The sequence below is a fragment of the Neodiprion virginianus genome, chromosome 5 (assembly GCF_021901495.1).
Source record: "Neodiprion virginianus isolate iyNeoVirg1 chromosome 5, iyNeoVirg1.1, whole genome shotgun sequence".
NCBI lineage: Eukaryota > Metazoa > Arthropoda > Insecta > Hymenoptera > Diprionidae > Neodiprion > Neodiprion virginianus.
Window position 1 is genome coordinate 27,961,884 of NC_060881.1, and position 17,702 is coordinate 27,979,585.

Consider the following 17,702-nt stretch of genomic DNA (forward strand, 5'->3'; position numbering starts at 1 on the left):
CCCACCCAGGTTAAGCCTTATTTTGAAATTTAATCTTTCTACATTCATATATGCAGAAATAATATTGCTGTTTGTATTATAATTTTGAAGATTTACGACCATGCGTAGGCAGTTTGTGTGTAAAATATTGGTAGCGAAGAAAATTGCTATTAAATGGCAGCTCCGTTTTTTTTTTTTTATTTTTTTTTTTTACTTTCTTTTTATTTCATTCATCAGTGCGATATAATTTTGCTGTCATAACTTGCGATCCCACGACAAACGCTTCTCACAGATATGTTGAGACTCTTATACAAGAAGAGGCATAAAAACTATACGTTTTATAGTTGGAATAAAATTTCTATTTTTAAAAGAATTGAAAAATGGTTCGAGTAATAGTATGTCTAGATTCAAGTTTGTAACGAGAACTACACAATGGAGAAAACTTGATCCGACTGATAGCTCATGAATTAGTAACAAAAATTTTTTTACTGCTACGTATCTATTTACAAAGAAGTGAAAAAATACATTATTACTTCAACGTAATATCTAGCAAGCTTTAGCTAGAAATAATAACAACAATATACATTGTGGGTATAATGTAAGAATTAATAGCCTGTGGAATTGATAAATATCTTTCTGCATATACATTTGCATATACGATTATTAAACATTTTTTTGATTCATTATTAATACAAACACGCACATTCTATCCAGTGCGTAAATGATAATTCGAAATATTCATCGTCATAATTTTTTCATCAACAGACTAATGTGAATATATGTAAGGTATATTCAAAGTAAGCCGCCCACCACCATATTCGCCGAAGGGAAAAGAAGAAAAGGAGAAAAAGTAGCTAAACTGGGGAATATGAAATGGAAGAAAATCATTGAATGTATATAATGAACCAAAAATAAACGAACAAGATATTCACAAGACAAATTACAATGTAAATTAGAGGTAGATATACATTTATATACATACATATATATATATATATATATACACATATATATATAAGTATGGATATGTGTAAAGTAAAATTTGAATAGCATGAAATTGTATACAGACGCGTGTATAATTCTGTAAATATAAAAATGGCATGATTTATTTGAAAAGAGAAAAAAGAAAATTTGAAAAAGGCTGTATTGCACATTAAATACACACAGGTATGCAAATAATATGTATATGTGCGTATAATTTCACGTTACGTGTAGGTATGCAAATTCTAAGTAGATATGTACATACATTTTAAATGTGCATCTTACCGATTACGTAGTAGAAGTAGCAGGGGTAGTAGTAGCGTGATACCTTCACCAGCATCGCCAAAAGACTTTATTGTATCGAGCTCAGATTGTTAATTACTTGTATACTCATACTCACGTACGCATTAGACCAAAGTGTTAGCACACGGCGATTGTTCAGCATGATTCGACGCAGAGTTTTACCAAATTTATTCTAACTTTATTAATTGCGTGTCTATCGACTAGCATTGTTAATTGTTAGTGAATAGTTTAGAGTCTAAATATGCAGATAGCAGAAATGCCAAAGCCTTTGAAACGCTGAATTCGACTATGTTTCTGAAACTACTGACCGTAATTGGCAGGTAAATAAAATTGACGATGTATGTTTCGCAGATGAGCAACTGTTAGGCTTAATATTTTATTTACTCATCCAATGGACGTGTAATTTACTTTTGTGAGCGTCCAGTTTCTACTGAAAACTAAGATATTTACTTAAAAATTTTAAATGTAGTTCATTTTCTTCTAAGCCATGCATCGCCAATATTTTACAACAATTGTCACAGACCGCGGTCATAGAATTCCAAAACCTGATGAACATCTTGAAACTATGTGGAGAATACGAGCAGAGCCATATCAAGAAATCTGGCCGTAAGTTATGGCACAATTGTATGCTCTTTAGGTGTTGATTACATACCATAATCAAGATTTAGGTGCTCAATGTTGTCAGAAAACTTTCCTTTTTACATTGCCTTGCCAGAATTTCGAAGATCGATTAAAACAAGTATTGGCCACTATTTGAGTGCTAATAAGGCTCTGTACCGAAAATTATTCTGTTCGACTTGTTCGAAATGAAAAAAATAAAAAATTATTTCAGTTAAATCATTTTCAAATTTCTGGTCATTCAGGTACCTATTTTGTGTAAATGCTCTGCTAGCATTTCGTCGTGTTAGCAGAGTAATATAAAAAAGAAAAAGAAAAAGAATCTAGTACGTAGATCTTGATTAGGGTATGTAATGAGCACCTAATTATGCAGTATCACACGTGGTCGTCTTTTCTGACACAGCTTCGCTAATTGTATTCAAAAATATTATGCATGTTTTCAAGCTACAGATACTGACTGTACAAAAAAAATTTAACAAACAAAGTTTATTTATATTCACGTCGTTTTTTTTCCTTTTTATCAATTTAGTCGTTAGCTCGCATTCTTGCTCATTCTTCATACCAACATATGTGACCCCAACTCATTAAAATATAGATGGTAGAAAATGTCTAATTACATGATAAATTTTTTGTATTGTTTTTTGTTTCAAATACCGAAAGCTCCAAAAAGTTGTTTACTGAAACATGGGAGTATTTTTAAAGTATACTAAACATTCGCTAAGTGGTGTGCTAATAGTTCCCCTAGCATTGAAATATGTTTTAAGCTAACGGAAACTACTGATTATACCTATTCTTATGATTTACATTACAAAGGTATCCAAAATATTGACAGTGAAAATAATAACGGATCTATTGTACAAAAACTCTCTATATTTACTCAAGGAAATATCTATAGTACTGTCAGAAAAAACTCAAAATGAAACTAGTTATCAAATTTGTTCCTACAGTTGATACTCGTCGAAAATACATCAACGTTACATCTATGATCAAATTATGCAACAAAATGCTTGAAACACGTGTGCAAATTCACCAACTTGACCTACGGTCTCATTTTGACGGAAATTAGAATGTTTCAAAACACATGATACGATTCGCGTTCAGTAACATGTCGCGACAAGATACCGGTTTCCGTATTTTAGTTGCTTAAAAATGTTCGCTTTGGTATCGGAAAAAATATAGGTATGTGTATATCTGTACACACATGACGCGAGTTTCTTTTTTCACGACACCTGTATAATATAATCTAATACGATAAACTCAACCACTTAACCGCCAAGGCGTCAAGCCCGCCGTGTCCGTAACTGCTAAAAATCGTGAAATGGCGTAATTCAATGGCATAAAGTAATTCACTGTTTTTGGGTGCCTCGGGTGAATTACTTTTGAAAGCATCTGTTTTAAGTATTTTTAGCGGTCAAGGAATCCGATTATGACCATAAAAGCGTATTTTTTCCTCGCGTTCGCACAGTTTTGAGCCCTCGAAGTTGACGCAATTCCTTCATCATTTTCTCAAATGGCGTCATGAAACAAATTATCATATTCTTTTTTCGAGATGGCTTTTTCCTTTGAAAAACTCTGAACAATAATACCTTCGAGTCGAAATAAGCAATTTCAAAAAATACCGAGTCAATATGATTTACTATAAATTATAACTATAGATTAAATTAGAAAAATGATTCGGTAATTATTGAAATTGCATATTTGGACTAAAATAGATTATTATTCAATATTTTTCAAAAGAATAATTCATCCCGAAGAAAGAAGATGATAATTTGCTCTATGACGGCATTTGAGAAAATGAACAAAGAATTCGTCAACTTCGATGGCTCAAAACTGTACGAATGGGCGGAAAAAATACCTTTTTATGATCATAATCGGATTCCTTGAGTTCGAAAATACCTAAATATACATGCTTTCAAAAGTAAAAATTCACCTGAGGCATCGAAAAACATTGAATCACATTATGACGCAATTTCGTGATTTTTGGCAGTTACGGCAACGGGCGAGCATTTGACCAAGGCTTGGCGGTTAAGTGGTTAAAAGATAAAAGAAGCAACGAGTAATGTATCTCATTTTTTATACAAACTGAAACTATCCTCCCGAAATGATTGACTTTGAAAATACTCCGAGTAAGAAAGCAAATAATGAGATTAATTGATTTAATGAGAGAGTTGAGTTCGCATAAGTGGTCCTTACCTTGCTGCTGCTGTTGTTGATGATGCTGTTGTTGTTGTTGTTGCTGCTGGTGCTGATCGCGAGCTCTGCGTCGCAATCTTTCTGCTCTGGTTGGTCTCGGAGTAGGTACTGCGCCTGGCAAAGTACCCATACTACGAGAATTATCGGATCGCTTAAGGGATTTGGTTCCAGCTGCAGCCAAGTGAGACATGCTGCGACTCATGCTAGAAGCCCCGAGTGGCTGGGACTGTTGTTCGGCCAGTGTGCTAAGCTCGCTTGGACGTTTTCTAGGCTGTGATAATTGGTCCAGCCTGGACATGGAGTAAGTCCTACCTGGTGATCGTGCGAAAGCCTTGGCACTGGAGCTACGTCCAGTCGAAGGTACGACATCTCGTGGGGACGGTATGGTCGGCATTAGATCTGTGCGCCGTCTGTTCACTCTGAGGTATGCCAAACTCGGAGTTCCGGGTGTTCCGTCGCTGTCTTCACCTGTAAATCGCGTCTTGCTTAAAGGCGACACCCAAGCTAAACCCTCAATTACCACCCGAGATAAAATGGCTAAATAACGTCGAACACCTCGCGCAATGTTTTTTACAAATCTGGTTTCTTTGGTTTTTCTTCATTCCTTTTTCTTATGAATTATCAGTTTCCTTGGAGATGCAACAGCATCGCGTATACATGTAACGCCATTGCGTGACGAGAGTTCAAAATTGGTGAAGGCAGAGACAATGCCAGAGGATTTAAACGCCAGATGTTGGAATTGTCTCTACCACTTCTTAAAAGCAATGGAATTAAAAATCTAAAAAAAAAAAAAAAACAAATACTAAATTCATTCTACATCACTTGCATGCTGAGCAACGCACGCGATACAAACCAAAAACATAACTTGCGGCTGATGGTAGATAATCGGATGGTGAATTATTGTTTGATCCAAGCTTATCGCTCATGCGGGATTGTATTTGGTACGAACAAATTGGGTCATTCGTTGCATTTACGTATTTGGAATAATGGGATTTGGGGGAGAGAGTGGTTGAGAGGATTGAAAACATGTATATCTAGCAGAATCTTTCAAACTCAGAAGAAAACGACAAGCAGATAGGAGCAGCCATTTGGCAAAGAAAACTGCAGAACGAAAAAATCCAAGCAACAGCGATGTCTGCAGCAACAGTCTGACGATCAATACTTTTCCAAAAATATTCTCTATGCAATTGCGTATCGTGTTGTTGAAATATGACGAAGAGCTAATCAACTCGTGAAGCCGTGTTGTAAATACGAAGAAATTTCCAGCCTATTTCAACGAACTAATAAAATTCCACACGCGCATAAACGATCATTGGTGAGTTTAGTTGAGGCTAATCAAAAGAGATTAAATTCGTAGCATCAATTTTCAATCGAACAATATCGTACGAAAGAAATGTTAGTGTTAGATTTCTTCATTCTCTCGGGATGCAACAAAACGCAAGCGAAATATTTTTTCGGGTTAGACTTTTTCTAGCGAACGAACGGTGTTTCGTGTTATACCACGTATTGACATTATTAAACAGTGTGAATTTACGCAAAGATTAAAAGGGGGGAGGTGGGAGAAAAACCAACCCATGCTTCTGTGTTGTAATTTTTTGTAGCCGAGTAGAACAGCTGATACGTATAAACGTTACATTACAGCTATACGATAAGACGAGTGAGTGGTGCTTGTTTTTTTTTTTTTTTTTACATTATACAAGAGAAAAAGATTCGATGTCGTAATATTTTCCGAGACTTGATGCAGGCATCTAACAGGAGCAGAGAACTCACCGCTGACTGACCGCTGATTAACGATCGTTGCAGGCCTAGAATCTCTACCTTGAACAGCGGTCTTATGGTCGATGTCAAAGACTTCGTTGGTGCATGTAGGAGGCAGAGAGAGGCTGGCTCTCTTTATTTTTGCAGGAGTTAAGGGAGGATGGTGATCGGAACTAGCGTTCCAATTGAACACCTCGTACATTGAGGAGGACATTCGCATATCTGGAAAGAAAACGTCATTCCCGCCATTTCATTATCAGCGCCGACTAGATAAACATCATTGATCGGTCGATGCTGGATGTGTAAAGCAGAAGGAGAAGCTGGACCTGGACCAAAGGAGAACAACAGCGAGACGAAGACACGTTCAACCCCAAAATCCTCAAAACTCGCCAAAAGTCTATCGAGAGTTTCGTTAGATTTTTCCGGCCCCCGATTCAGCGAGCACTAATCTCAAATAGCTCGTCGATATCCTCAGAGTCGTTTAGTGAACAATGTCCATCATGTTGCATTTCGCATATGTGTCCCAAGGAGGTAAAAGCGTGCCGAACGTTGATACCGCCAAACGAATAGTGAATTTTCTATCTTCCAATAAAACGATAAATTTTGAATCTCACTTTACAATCGAGCAAAATAAAATACAAGAGTGCAACGATAATAACGTTGGTTATACTGCCGCCGTCCGTTACGTCCATACACATGTAAGAGAGTGATAGAAATAGAAAGAAAAAAAATGTAGTGCGGTTGCAACGAGCGAAATGTGAGCAGATTCGGGATGCTGAAACGAAATAAAAATCAGATATCTGCGAGATGAAAAGTTGTCTTCGGAAAGAGAGTGATCCTACAATTATGACAGGGTCAGGTGCTAAAAAATTAAGCACATCAACAACGGGGAAATCATTTGCCACATCTGCATGTTCTATCAATGTGCTGCCAGAAACGATGACTATAAGAAGGTAGGCCCGATAAAGATGTAAAAAAAAAGAAAAGGTAAAATAACCAGGCTAACTTATAATTAAAAACAAGCGATGAGCGGTGTTCACGTGAATAAACCGTACGATTATCATGTTTTTGTTGTTGTTGTTATTATTATTATTATTGTTGTTGTTGTTGTTGTTGTTATTATTATACTCTATCGCTCTGATAAGACCGCGAACCGAGTCTGTCGTGGGACTGATAAGACGAAGTACGGAAGAAAGAGAGCGGGAGGGTGAGAGAAGAGAGAAATAAAAAAATAAAAAAATAAAAAACGAATAAAATTCAGTTACCGCCTTGTTGTAATTTCGATAAACACCTGTGTCTTTAACTGTGAGAGGAAGAGTGTGTGCGATAAAGGTTTCACCAACCTTCGCCGGGTTTGCGGTCTAATCCACCGGCAGACGTGGCTCTCTTCTTACTGCCGTCAAGTTCTCTCTCGGATGACCGCCTCGTGAGAGGTTGAGCGGCTGTGAACATCATGACATTGGTAGTAGACGTGGCCCTTCGCGTACCCCAGAATGTCGAACCGCCGGTATCCGCGGGCTCGAGCATCCGGGGCGTCGAGCTACCGAAGGCAAAGACGATCTGTGATTTTTCATTTTTCTTCTTCGCTTCGATCCGAGCCTCTCTTTCCTGATTCTTCCGCAATATAGCCTCGCGTCGTTCTCGCTCCGCCTCCCATATCAATCGTTTCCTTTCTTCTACCTGATTCCGCCTAAGTTGAAAGAACAAAATTCGCCTTGTCACACGAAGGAAGGGAACATTTTTTTCCTAAATATCGACTCGAATACTCTCCGTCTCATAACCGTCGCGTGGGAATGTAAAAATTCACCTGATACCCGGTGTTTGTTTCTGTTTATTTATTTATTTTTTTTTTTGTTTTTTTTTACAAAACAAGTCTGGCCTACCGCTGATCATCGACGAATCGCACACCATGATCATCACCTCCGAATGAGGTGCTTCCATTTTTTTTGTTTGTTTTCTTTTTTGCCTTCGTATTCCTTACCTGTCGTTATCGCGTGACCTAAGCTCGTCGATTCGTTTCCGTCGTTCTTCCTCGCGCTGTTCCCTGAACCGTTGGGCAGCAAGGGCCTGTTGTCTAAGCTCCTCAAGCTTACGTTGTCGTTCCTCATTCTGTCGGTCACGGACGAGCTTTACTCTATCCGTATCTTTGGCGCTCCCGACTGACTCCCGCCCTAAACAACGAGACCGGAAATGACAACACACTTCAACTTGAAATGGCGAACACGTCTCTTCGCGCGGGATGATCGCGACCTATAGTAAATGGTCAAGCAAGCAGTTCCGCATGATCGATACAAGCGAAACAAAAATTGTTTTTTTTTTTTTTGTTTGTTTTTTGTTTCCAACCATTTTACATAACCTATACTCTGTCCCATAATTTGGCATGCAATTATCAAAAATATACCGAATCAAAACTCAATGATGATAACATATGAAAAAAAAAAGAAAGAAAGACAACACAACGAGTGAAATATCTTCTCGGATGATTACCTTGAACGTCGTAGGAATTGTCACCGTCAAGGGAGTCTTCATCGTAGAGGCTCCGACGCTTCACATCTGTTGATCATAAGAAAAACAAGAAATCAAATCACATTGCGTTGGTAAATTGCACCGATCTCTATACTAACTGAATGACTGAATATTTGCCGATTTGAAGCAGACGAAATCGACATCAGCGCTTCAATAGCTTAAATGGAACTAACGAATCACGTGGCCTACTGTGTATGTCATTGGTTGATGTGACAGAAACATGCGAATAAATATGTTTCCGATAGGCTATCACCCACGTGACCAGTTAGTTTAACATCAGATATCGCAGCGCTGGTGTCGGTTCTTCGTGACTTCTAATCGGCATGAGCTGCCGTATGCTGTGGCAACGTAGACATCAAACATTGAGTTATAATACAAATCAGTGGTAAATTGAACTAAATTGAATGCATCGTTGGATTGCATACGTTGCGTATTCTTATCAACGATACGACAAGTATCGGATCGCAGGTGAGTGTGAGAAGGTCTGTAGAATTCGATCTACCGCAAACGAGGGTATCGCGTGTCGTCATCGTCGTCGACGACTATGATATTTAGAGATAAGAAAGATGGCGCGACTCACCCTTAGGGATAGAGTGGCGATTGTGTGCAGAGCTGGACCTGTGGCTAGCCTCCTCAGGAGCGGCTCCAGCTGTAAAAGAAGAACGCAACGTTTCCGGTTACAATATCACCTAGACTACGACAACGTTCATCTTTTACATTACGTGCTACTGCAGTAACAATTGTTTCTTCATTTAATACCAATATTAAAGGTATAACCCACGTTACAACAATTCGACAGGAGTCTCCAGTTTACCAAATGAGAATCGTCAACGTCTATACGTGTAAGAGATTGATTTTTGACGACTGACAACCTATACGAAGCTATTAAATCGGATAATTTCCGGTCGTTGGACGGGCCTCGTTGCGTGGGTCAAATTCAATTACTGCCCTTCTCTCTCTCTCGTTGTCTCGTTCGGACACGGGTTCGTCAGTCGACGTTTACTGCCTGACGTGGGAAATTTTTCATTTCCCTGTGATTTACGGCCTCTGGTTGGTGCAGACCATGCAGTGCCTTCAGCCTTTATAAGATCGTGATCGAACGTGAGGGGGCGCAAGGCCATGAGGATTATCCACCCCGACGTTGGATATTACGCTCAACTCATCCTCACCGAGATAATGTGATAAAACTCAGAGGTGCCTTATACAAGAGATCGAGAGGAAGTTCGCCGCGAAGGGGCGGCCAAGAGAGCCGACAATTTCCTTCGCGTTTTTCCCTAGAACGATACCACGAGTCAGCAACGGCAGTCCTTAAAGTCACATTGACGTAGAAAAACTCGGCGATAACGAATCCCGACGTTATTATATAGGCAGAATCTTCTTCGCTTACGTCAACGGCTATCTCAACGCCTCGTTACACGTCACAGGATATATACATACAGGTATACATATACACACTGAGTAACAGGCGAATATAACGAACAAGAAATTTACAGAATAAAAATTAAAAAAACAAAAGGAAGAGAATAAAGATAAGAAAAAAGGTGAACAATGGACTAGAGTTTTCTTGGGTTTACACTGCAAGTAGAGAAAAAACAGGTCAAGACTCTCGAAAACGGATGAGAAAATACACCCCTACCGACATCCATTCCCACCTACATACCTATAGCATACATATCATACATATACCTAGGTAGGACCCTCCATTTCCCTGTACAATTCTACGAGATATATATCGACGATACGGATAACACTCGCACGTTCCACCCTGTTTCGAGGATCAAGAGAGGTCGAGAGTGTAAAGTGTTCTCGAGATTTTACCGAGGCTGTGTTTGACTCCGGTTACCCCTGGGATCGGAAAGGTGCGTTACTACGATCAATTCGTCGTCCGTCCCTGCCGGGAAGAAATCGAGGAGGTGGCTAGTAAGTCGTGGATATCAATAAAGCGTTTTCAAGTCCCTTTCCGAGTCGCGGATCCCTTTTCCTGCAGCCGTCTGAAGGCAAGGCTTAATATAAAACGCGGTATGAAACGGGCCGTGAATCAAACCTTAGCATAATTTGAATACGTCGCAACGTCGCGGCGGAGAAACTGAGGATAGAAAAGAGAAGAGACGAAGACAGAGAGAGAGAGACCGGTTGAAAAAAGGAAGATTGAACCACCACCGGCAATCCCCTAAAAGTAAAAGTTCACCAAGTGCTTCTTTTCGCAAGCGTCGGTCAATAGACCGAAGCATATCTTCATGATTTTCACCGCTCGGATGTACGTTGTACCAATATACTCCAGATGACGATGGTTGCAATAGAAGCATCTGCAAGTTGTTAAACTTTCCACTTATACGATAGCAGCGTAAAACCTAGCGTCTCTCGGAGGAGGCATTAGCTCAGGGTAACCCAAAAAGTACAAAACGAAGAAGGAGAAAAAAGACTTAACTGATCGGTTTATTGCACACCAGGTGCAACGTTTGTCTTGAAATAAGAGGTGTACACCTTTTATGTCTTGATGTGCACGCGAAGTGATAGAGTGTCGCGAGAAGTGCTGACAAAGTGATAAACCACTTCTACAAGTTCTACTCAAAATCAATTCGGTACTGACAAAACCACAATGTAGACTGTTTTATTCTTACATCAATCAATACACCATGTTCAATGAATCGACTTGAATTGGAAATGCATAGGAACAATAATTGCTATGGGTGTAACAAATTCTAAGAACGGATGCAATACGTTTTGGTGAGCAGAAACGTGCGATAAATTTATGCAGGAGACTGATTTATTTTGGATAATTTACGAAATGAAAGTGGAAACAGTATATCTCCATGTATAGGTAACGTCTAACAGAGCATAAAATGTATCGGGTAGGTCGAATTGGTTAGGTATTGCAGACCCTTGGTAGTCGGGATTCAACGTAACTCGCGAGAATAGCGACGTTAGTTTTGCAACGAAACGCGTCTACTAAGTTGTGGGCAAATTGAATTACCATCAACTGACATAAGGGCTAGCAACAGCCTACTGCAAGAGTTCCTTTCCCTGCTCCTCTCGCGCCCTCTGATCGTACATCGTTCTCGCCGGAACATCGAAGAAACGCTTCGTATCTGTTCCTGGGCATAAGACCACTACGGAGTATCCCAAAGGTGGAGAAGGAGCTTCCAATATCGATACTCAAGTCTTGAGTGGGAGTGCTACAGCAAGGATGAAACGCGGAGAGGAAGAATTCGGTCGGTCGGTTGGTCGATCGGCCGGAATTTCACCCTCAGCGAAGCGGCAAATTCTCCTTGAAACTCTGATCTGAATAAGGTATACGATATATACGTGACAAAAAAGTAAAAATAAAAAAAAAAAGTATAAAACCTGAACCAACAAAGACGCGGCCGATAAGATTCTGCGATTTTTATATGAAAAATATCTCATAACCCCGACACGACACGACGAACGGTCTTAGTTGAAGGCCTCCAGACGAACTTTGGCTAATCACACACGCATCGGAAGCTCTCGCGCGAGGCTTCCCAGCTTTGGACAGGATTCAGTAGACTCTATTCTCGAATTGGGCCACTTTGAAAGCGTCTATTTCATACGTTGACTCTCGAAGTAAATCCCCAAGTAGAGATTTTAAAAAGAAGGTATCCTCGTGTAGCCGGTTACAGCACTTCAATTTTCAACAAGAAGATCTGCACTCGTCATCAGAGGCCGACTTTGTGTCTACCTGTTGAATCGTTCTCGAGTAGTTCGTTTTCGTGCAGAGAGAGAGAGAGAAAGAGAGAGAAACGATACGATCAATGATGTCTCCGAGTTTTGTTTAAAGATCCTCAAACTTTTGCTTTGCACTCTCGTCGTCGTCGTCTCTACTTCACTGCACTGCGAACTGCGGGAGAGTTTTGCGTCACGTACAACCCGTACCTACACCAACGATCCATTTATTTCAGTCACTTGGACAATGAGGCTGGTTTGACAATAAGGAAGATGGAAGCCCAGCGGTAGCAGGTTCCAAGTAATACGTTCTGAACACTGTACCACGGATGACGCACGGCCTGCCAAGGTTTGATTAAAAAACTACTGCACCAAAGGACCGTGATTTGTAAAAGCTTCGGTACCGTGAAATAGTATCCCGCACGAAATTCGCATCGCGTTCTTGTTCCATGTTCCGAATAGCCGCCATCGAGTCTGGTAGAGATGTGGTAAAGTTTGATAATGAAATGGTGCCGATCGTTTACCATTGAACGAACAAACAGCAATTCTGTTATTATGACAATTGCAAGATTGCAGCTGTTGCCACAACAAGTACCATGCAGACCATTTCTTCGATATACTTTAAAAAATTTTCAAACTTATCTTACGATCTTCGCTGCTATCACGTTACATTCCACAATGAAAACAACCGGGTCGAACCTTGGCCAGTTTCAAACTCTTAACGATTTGACCAGTTTCGTGCATCCCTGAATCAAGTTACGGACATGTTACATCACTGTTTTGTAGCGTCAGCAACATCAGGAGCGGCAAATGTACGCTAATGCGGTTAGCGATATGGGCTTAATACTGGCGCGCGTTGCCAACCAACCGCCTTCTTCCTTCCTCGTTTCATACGACATAACGATATATCACACATTGATAGCTTAAACAATCTTTGACGCCCATAAGCCGGTTACGAAATGATGTGGTATAAAGACGAAATGCCTCTATTTTTGGCCGTTGTCACATGCCAATATTGTCACATTTGCATGAATTTGCATATCTACGGAACTGTGTCGTTGAGAGTGTACAACATTGACGCTGACGTGCAGCTCTAATAAAATCATACTGCTTCGCGCGTATTAGGTGCGATAAGATTTATAAGCCCCCAAGCTCGCAAAATCGTAACTGAGAGCGTGACAAAACCTGATAAAAGTCAGGCCAACTGGGGATACGTACGTGCCCTGGTACGAATTGCTCGCCCTAAGTTTCGCCTGATTTAACGCAGCGATGGGGTAGGTGTTGATCGTTACGACATATCGCACACGTAGCTTTACTACGCTAGAACTACCATCGTTATCCGTAAACGAAACAAGAACCGAGTCGATTCATCGGCTTTAAGGTAAGTGTACCAGCTAGTGACACGTTTAGAGCTCATTATCGATCCTTTTATTTTCCAAAATTATAAATTGGGGGCCCAAATTGTGAATTTTTTGACAACTAAAACCAATTACTAGAAGATTAGATACTACAAATTTATTTTTTATAACTCAAGAACCAAGGATCAAACAGATACAACCAAAACTAAACGTTTCAATAACTTCTACATTTACCTTAAGCATTGCCGCTTTTGTCGGATCGTCAAATATTGAAAATTCTATTCCTCGCTTTTGTATAACGATATCGATGTTACGTAATTCAACTACGAGTTGGAAGGTTTGGGTATCTATATATATATATATATCTGATTATTAACCTAATGGAAAAATCTGCAACTTTTTTCTTCCCTTCAATGTTATTTTTAGACGGTAATGAGCTTATCAATTTCATGAATATCTCCCACTGAATTCACGCTGCGCCAGAGAGTTCAGTACCTCATGCGATTTTCCCACCACTGCGGACAATTTCAACGAACCTTCGCTTATTAATCTTCCAGTTTTCTTTTCCACTTCATTCTTGCCCTGTCACTACTTCCTACTCCGTTTCATCTTTTAATGGAAAATTTCACAGCTGTGCATATGATCTAATTCGCCAATATTCACTAGAAATTAATCCCCTTTCATATTATAACAATCCTTCTCGATTAATCAATGAAACACACGAGCGAGTCAAGGTCTTATAAAAACGATAGCTCGGTTGCACCGATGAGAAAGTTTTATATTAATTAACCTGAGATGCTCATTCGAAGGTAATTAATTAACAATTACGCGCGGTCATTAAACCGGGTTTAATAGACAGGATGGTAGTCCAAAGAACAGGATATCATCTGCAAAACATTTCCGTTATCGCGTTTCACCCAATTTTTTTACCCGTCAGACTTGAATTTAGCGTTACCCGTTTCTTTCTATGTGCACTGCACACATTTATACATACATGAAAGTATGCAAATGAATTATTTCAGTTCTATCAGTTCCATGCACATCGGTGAGTCACATTCGAGTTTCTCCGCAAAGTCAATTACTCAAATGAATTGATTCTGGAATCAGTTTTTACCTTTTCTCAACTATGCAACTGAATTAATAACTTGGAAGTTCGGTATTGACTTTACATTCCAACAACGCAGATTCTGGCTGAATAGTAACGTTTTGTTTGTTTTCCCGATTCAACGGTATAGAATCTCGGCCTTGCGGAGAAAATGGTAATAGTAATGTTCACGATGTTCCATGGGATGGATGCACGTATATCTCATAAAGTGAGAAAGCTTAAATTGATTTGAACATTTCCCGGTAGCGTGCCTACCTAGGGCGATGGTACGATTGTGATAAAATGCTCGATTGTAACGGTGCAGCACAAACTGCTCCACGCGGTAAAGTTTGGCGAAGAAACTTGCGCATACGACCGCATTGCCGGTGAAAAGGCAATACCTTAACATCGTACATAAGTTAGCCTCAGGGGTTGAAATAATATTTGGACAATATAGGATACGTTATGAATTTTGTGACACGTGTCTAGTTGATCCAAACATTAATATTCAACCCTCAAGTCTTGCCCTTCATTACACGGTACGAGGACGGTAGTTGGCTTATAGTCCCTAACTCATGACGAAATCTATGGGTAATTGGTATGCCATCGTCATGATGAAGTGGTACCTTCATCCTCCGAAGTTGAAGCCTCATCAATTGGTTCCGGAGATGTACCTGGCGACGGTGTTGTACCGCGAACGATTTCGTTGAGCCTTCGGTCCAGCGAAGAAGCGTAGACGGATCTTCGGGTATCTCTGTACTCGATCCCTGGAGATCTTCTGCCGGAAAAGTCGGTCGGAGTAGCAGACCTCCTTCTACGGTAACCGGGAGAGAAGGGGGAAGAGAGAGAGAGAGATGATCTAATTATCCAGCAGACGTTACCGTTGACATGAAGTTCGACCTACGATTCTACTCTTCTTCTTTGTTCATAGGTAAAATAAGATATGCCAGCAGCCCGCGACATGCGACAGAAGAAGAGTAGAACTGTAGCTGAACATTAATAGGTGTTGTGTTTACGACCGCGGCGCGACGTACTCCTTGAATGTAGAAGTTGGCGGCGTGACGACGGTCCTTCTGGATGGAGCAGCGGTGTCCTTGAGGTCTGCGGATGTTGTCGCATTCGCCAATTGAAGGTTGGCAGAGGACTTGGCTTCCTTGGCGGGAGACGATGGCGGCGAGTTCGGCGGCGACGGTGAGGGACTATCCGATCTTCCAGAACTGTAGCATACCGCAGCCTTCCTGAGTGTCTCCCGGCACAACTCGGAGAACATGTCTTATCCCCCATGGCCGGCCCAAGAGGCCACCAACCTCGCCGCCACTATTCAGTCTTCTCCACGACTTTGATCGTTGTATAAAACGGCCCACTCGCTTGCGAGCATAACCGAACACCCTCTACTACCTGGAAGAATATCACCTTCTCCCCATCGAATCACGGACAAACTGCCCTCACTCACTCACGCACTATCAGCGGACGGTGGAACTCTTTCGAAATCCACGTTTCCAAGATGCAGTAAACCTGAACTTAAGTCGTGATCGAGTTGCGAATGCACGTGTATCTTTTGATCGTTCGTTCTTTGATTGCTCCGCAGAGGTTAGGCGCGGAAAACTCTCAGTCCTATTGGCCGGATTGCAGAAGCGTCTGCAACCTTGTTCAGCATCCTCGTGTTACGATGGCTTGACATGTTGTCAAAAACGTGGAGTGAACGAGAGGGTGCGATCTCTGGGCGAGGACTGAGGATTCGGTACTGCGCTTTAGGAACGCTTGTAACCTAGAGGGAGGCACCATCGCTGGGGACTCCCCCGCCGCAACCCTCCACCACCAACGAACCTCCACGCAACGCTGTTGCATCGATCAGTTGCGCGCCGTTCGCAGGCGGCTTTCAGCTGCCGTTCCAGGTTCCTTAGTCACCAGGTCGGACGGACCTCATCATCTTCAGCGTTTATATTTCATCCGGTGATACTTTCACGCCTTTAGAATTGCTATACTGGTTGCTTCAGACTACTGGATGCCGATGAGACAAGTCATCTGTACCCCCTCGACTTGCAAATGTTATATTGATGTTGTATCAAGGAGACAATTATCCAGCTGTTTGAAGCGCCTCTCGAATATAGACAAAGGACGATTTTCACATGGAGATCGTAATCCTACGAGTTTTCCAACGACGGAACAAAGAAATAATGGAAAGAATGAATTTCAGTTTGAATATTTCCTGCTTCATGGAACGTCAATTAAACCTTCGTCGTGTTTCCCGCTCGATTTGCTGATCGGTCGAGGATAATGAAATTTCTCAAGTTAATTGCCCGAGATTAGTTCCGGCAGTTGAGTACTATGGGTCGGTAACAAGCCATCGCCATCGTCGTTGTCTGTTATACCCACATCTACTTCAAGAGCGAATGATTTTATTTGAATTCTTTTTCACTCAGAGGTTTTTTTTTTTCAAATTAGTTTTTTTTTCTTCAGTCAAGGGCGGAGTACTTATTTTGGTCCGCGCTATTTGATGCTATTTCCACGACAATAGGGGTATCGAAAATACGAATCGAACCAGACAAAAGACAAGAAATTGAGCAAGTCTTACTCGACTGCCTGCTGCATCGATATTTAACGAAACACAACTCTGGCAATGTCGCAGTTGAAAGTTCCAAGAAACCCTGAGGCAGTGTGAGAATTCGCAGGATGGAGAATCTGGTCTTCAAACTCGGAAACGTTTTACAACCCCCCAGCAGCATTCCCAGTGATAATGGGTAAAATGCAGGGCTACCGGATAGTACCGGGTAGTAAAATAATTTTTCTTCCACTTCCGATTCCTGACACTTCAAGCTCACCAGATGCTCAGTCTTGCATCGCAAAAGACTATCATACCTATACCTACGTATAACCTTAAGTGCTAACTAAACCCAACGCTTAGAATTGGATCGATATTGTGAACAATGGGCGCGGAAATGCGCTGAAGCGTTCAAGCTAATCCTCGACTCTCCGTCGCAACGTTTGTATTAAATTAATTTTCATATCTCCGAGAAGATTCCTCTCCTCTCTCGGACTAGCGCCTCAGCTGAGGTAGTGAATCCGCTATGATGGCATCCGCTTAAATGTATCAAGAGACAATCCGTGCTGAAACATCATCAAGCGCTTCAGGAGACGCGGGGTTTACAATCTGGACGTTCCGTAGAAGATGGAAAGTCTCGCCTCAATTTCAAACGATACGTATATATAGGTGGTAGAAC

General features: G+C 41.0%; 1 protein-coding gene across 27 annotated transcripts in view; it reads right to left on the reverse strand.

Annotated features, from left to right (window-relative positions):
• LOC124305014 (ensconsin) overlaps positions 1–17,702 on the reverse strand; it is a 77,633-nt gene that overhangs the window by 9,794 nt on the left and 50,137 nt on the right. For 7 of the 27 annotated variants that reach the window (XM_046763941.1, XM_046763942.1, XM_046763940.1 and 4 more), the window contains 6 exons: positions 8,939–9,007; positions 8,320–8,385; positions 7,814–8,003; positions 7,176–7,522; positions 5,845–6,054; positions 4,075–4,542 (listed from right to left, as the gene is read on the reverse strand). In XM_046763941.1, the coding sequence (XP_046619897.1) occupies positions 4,075–4,542; positions 5,845–6,054; positions 7,176–7,522; positions 7,814–8,003; positions 8,320–8,385; positions 8,939–9,007 (1,350 nt within the window). Of the gene's footprint in view, positions 1–4,074; positions 4,543–5,844; positions 6,055–7,175; positions 7,523–7,813; positions 8,083–8,319; positions 8,386–8,938; positions 9,008–15,107; positions 15,296–15,515; positions 16,213–17,702 lie in introns of those variants that run through there. The other 20 variants (XM_046763950.1, XM_046763951.1, XM_046763937.1 and 17 more) reach the window with 10 other exon arrangements.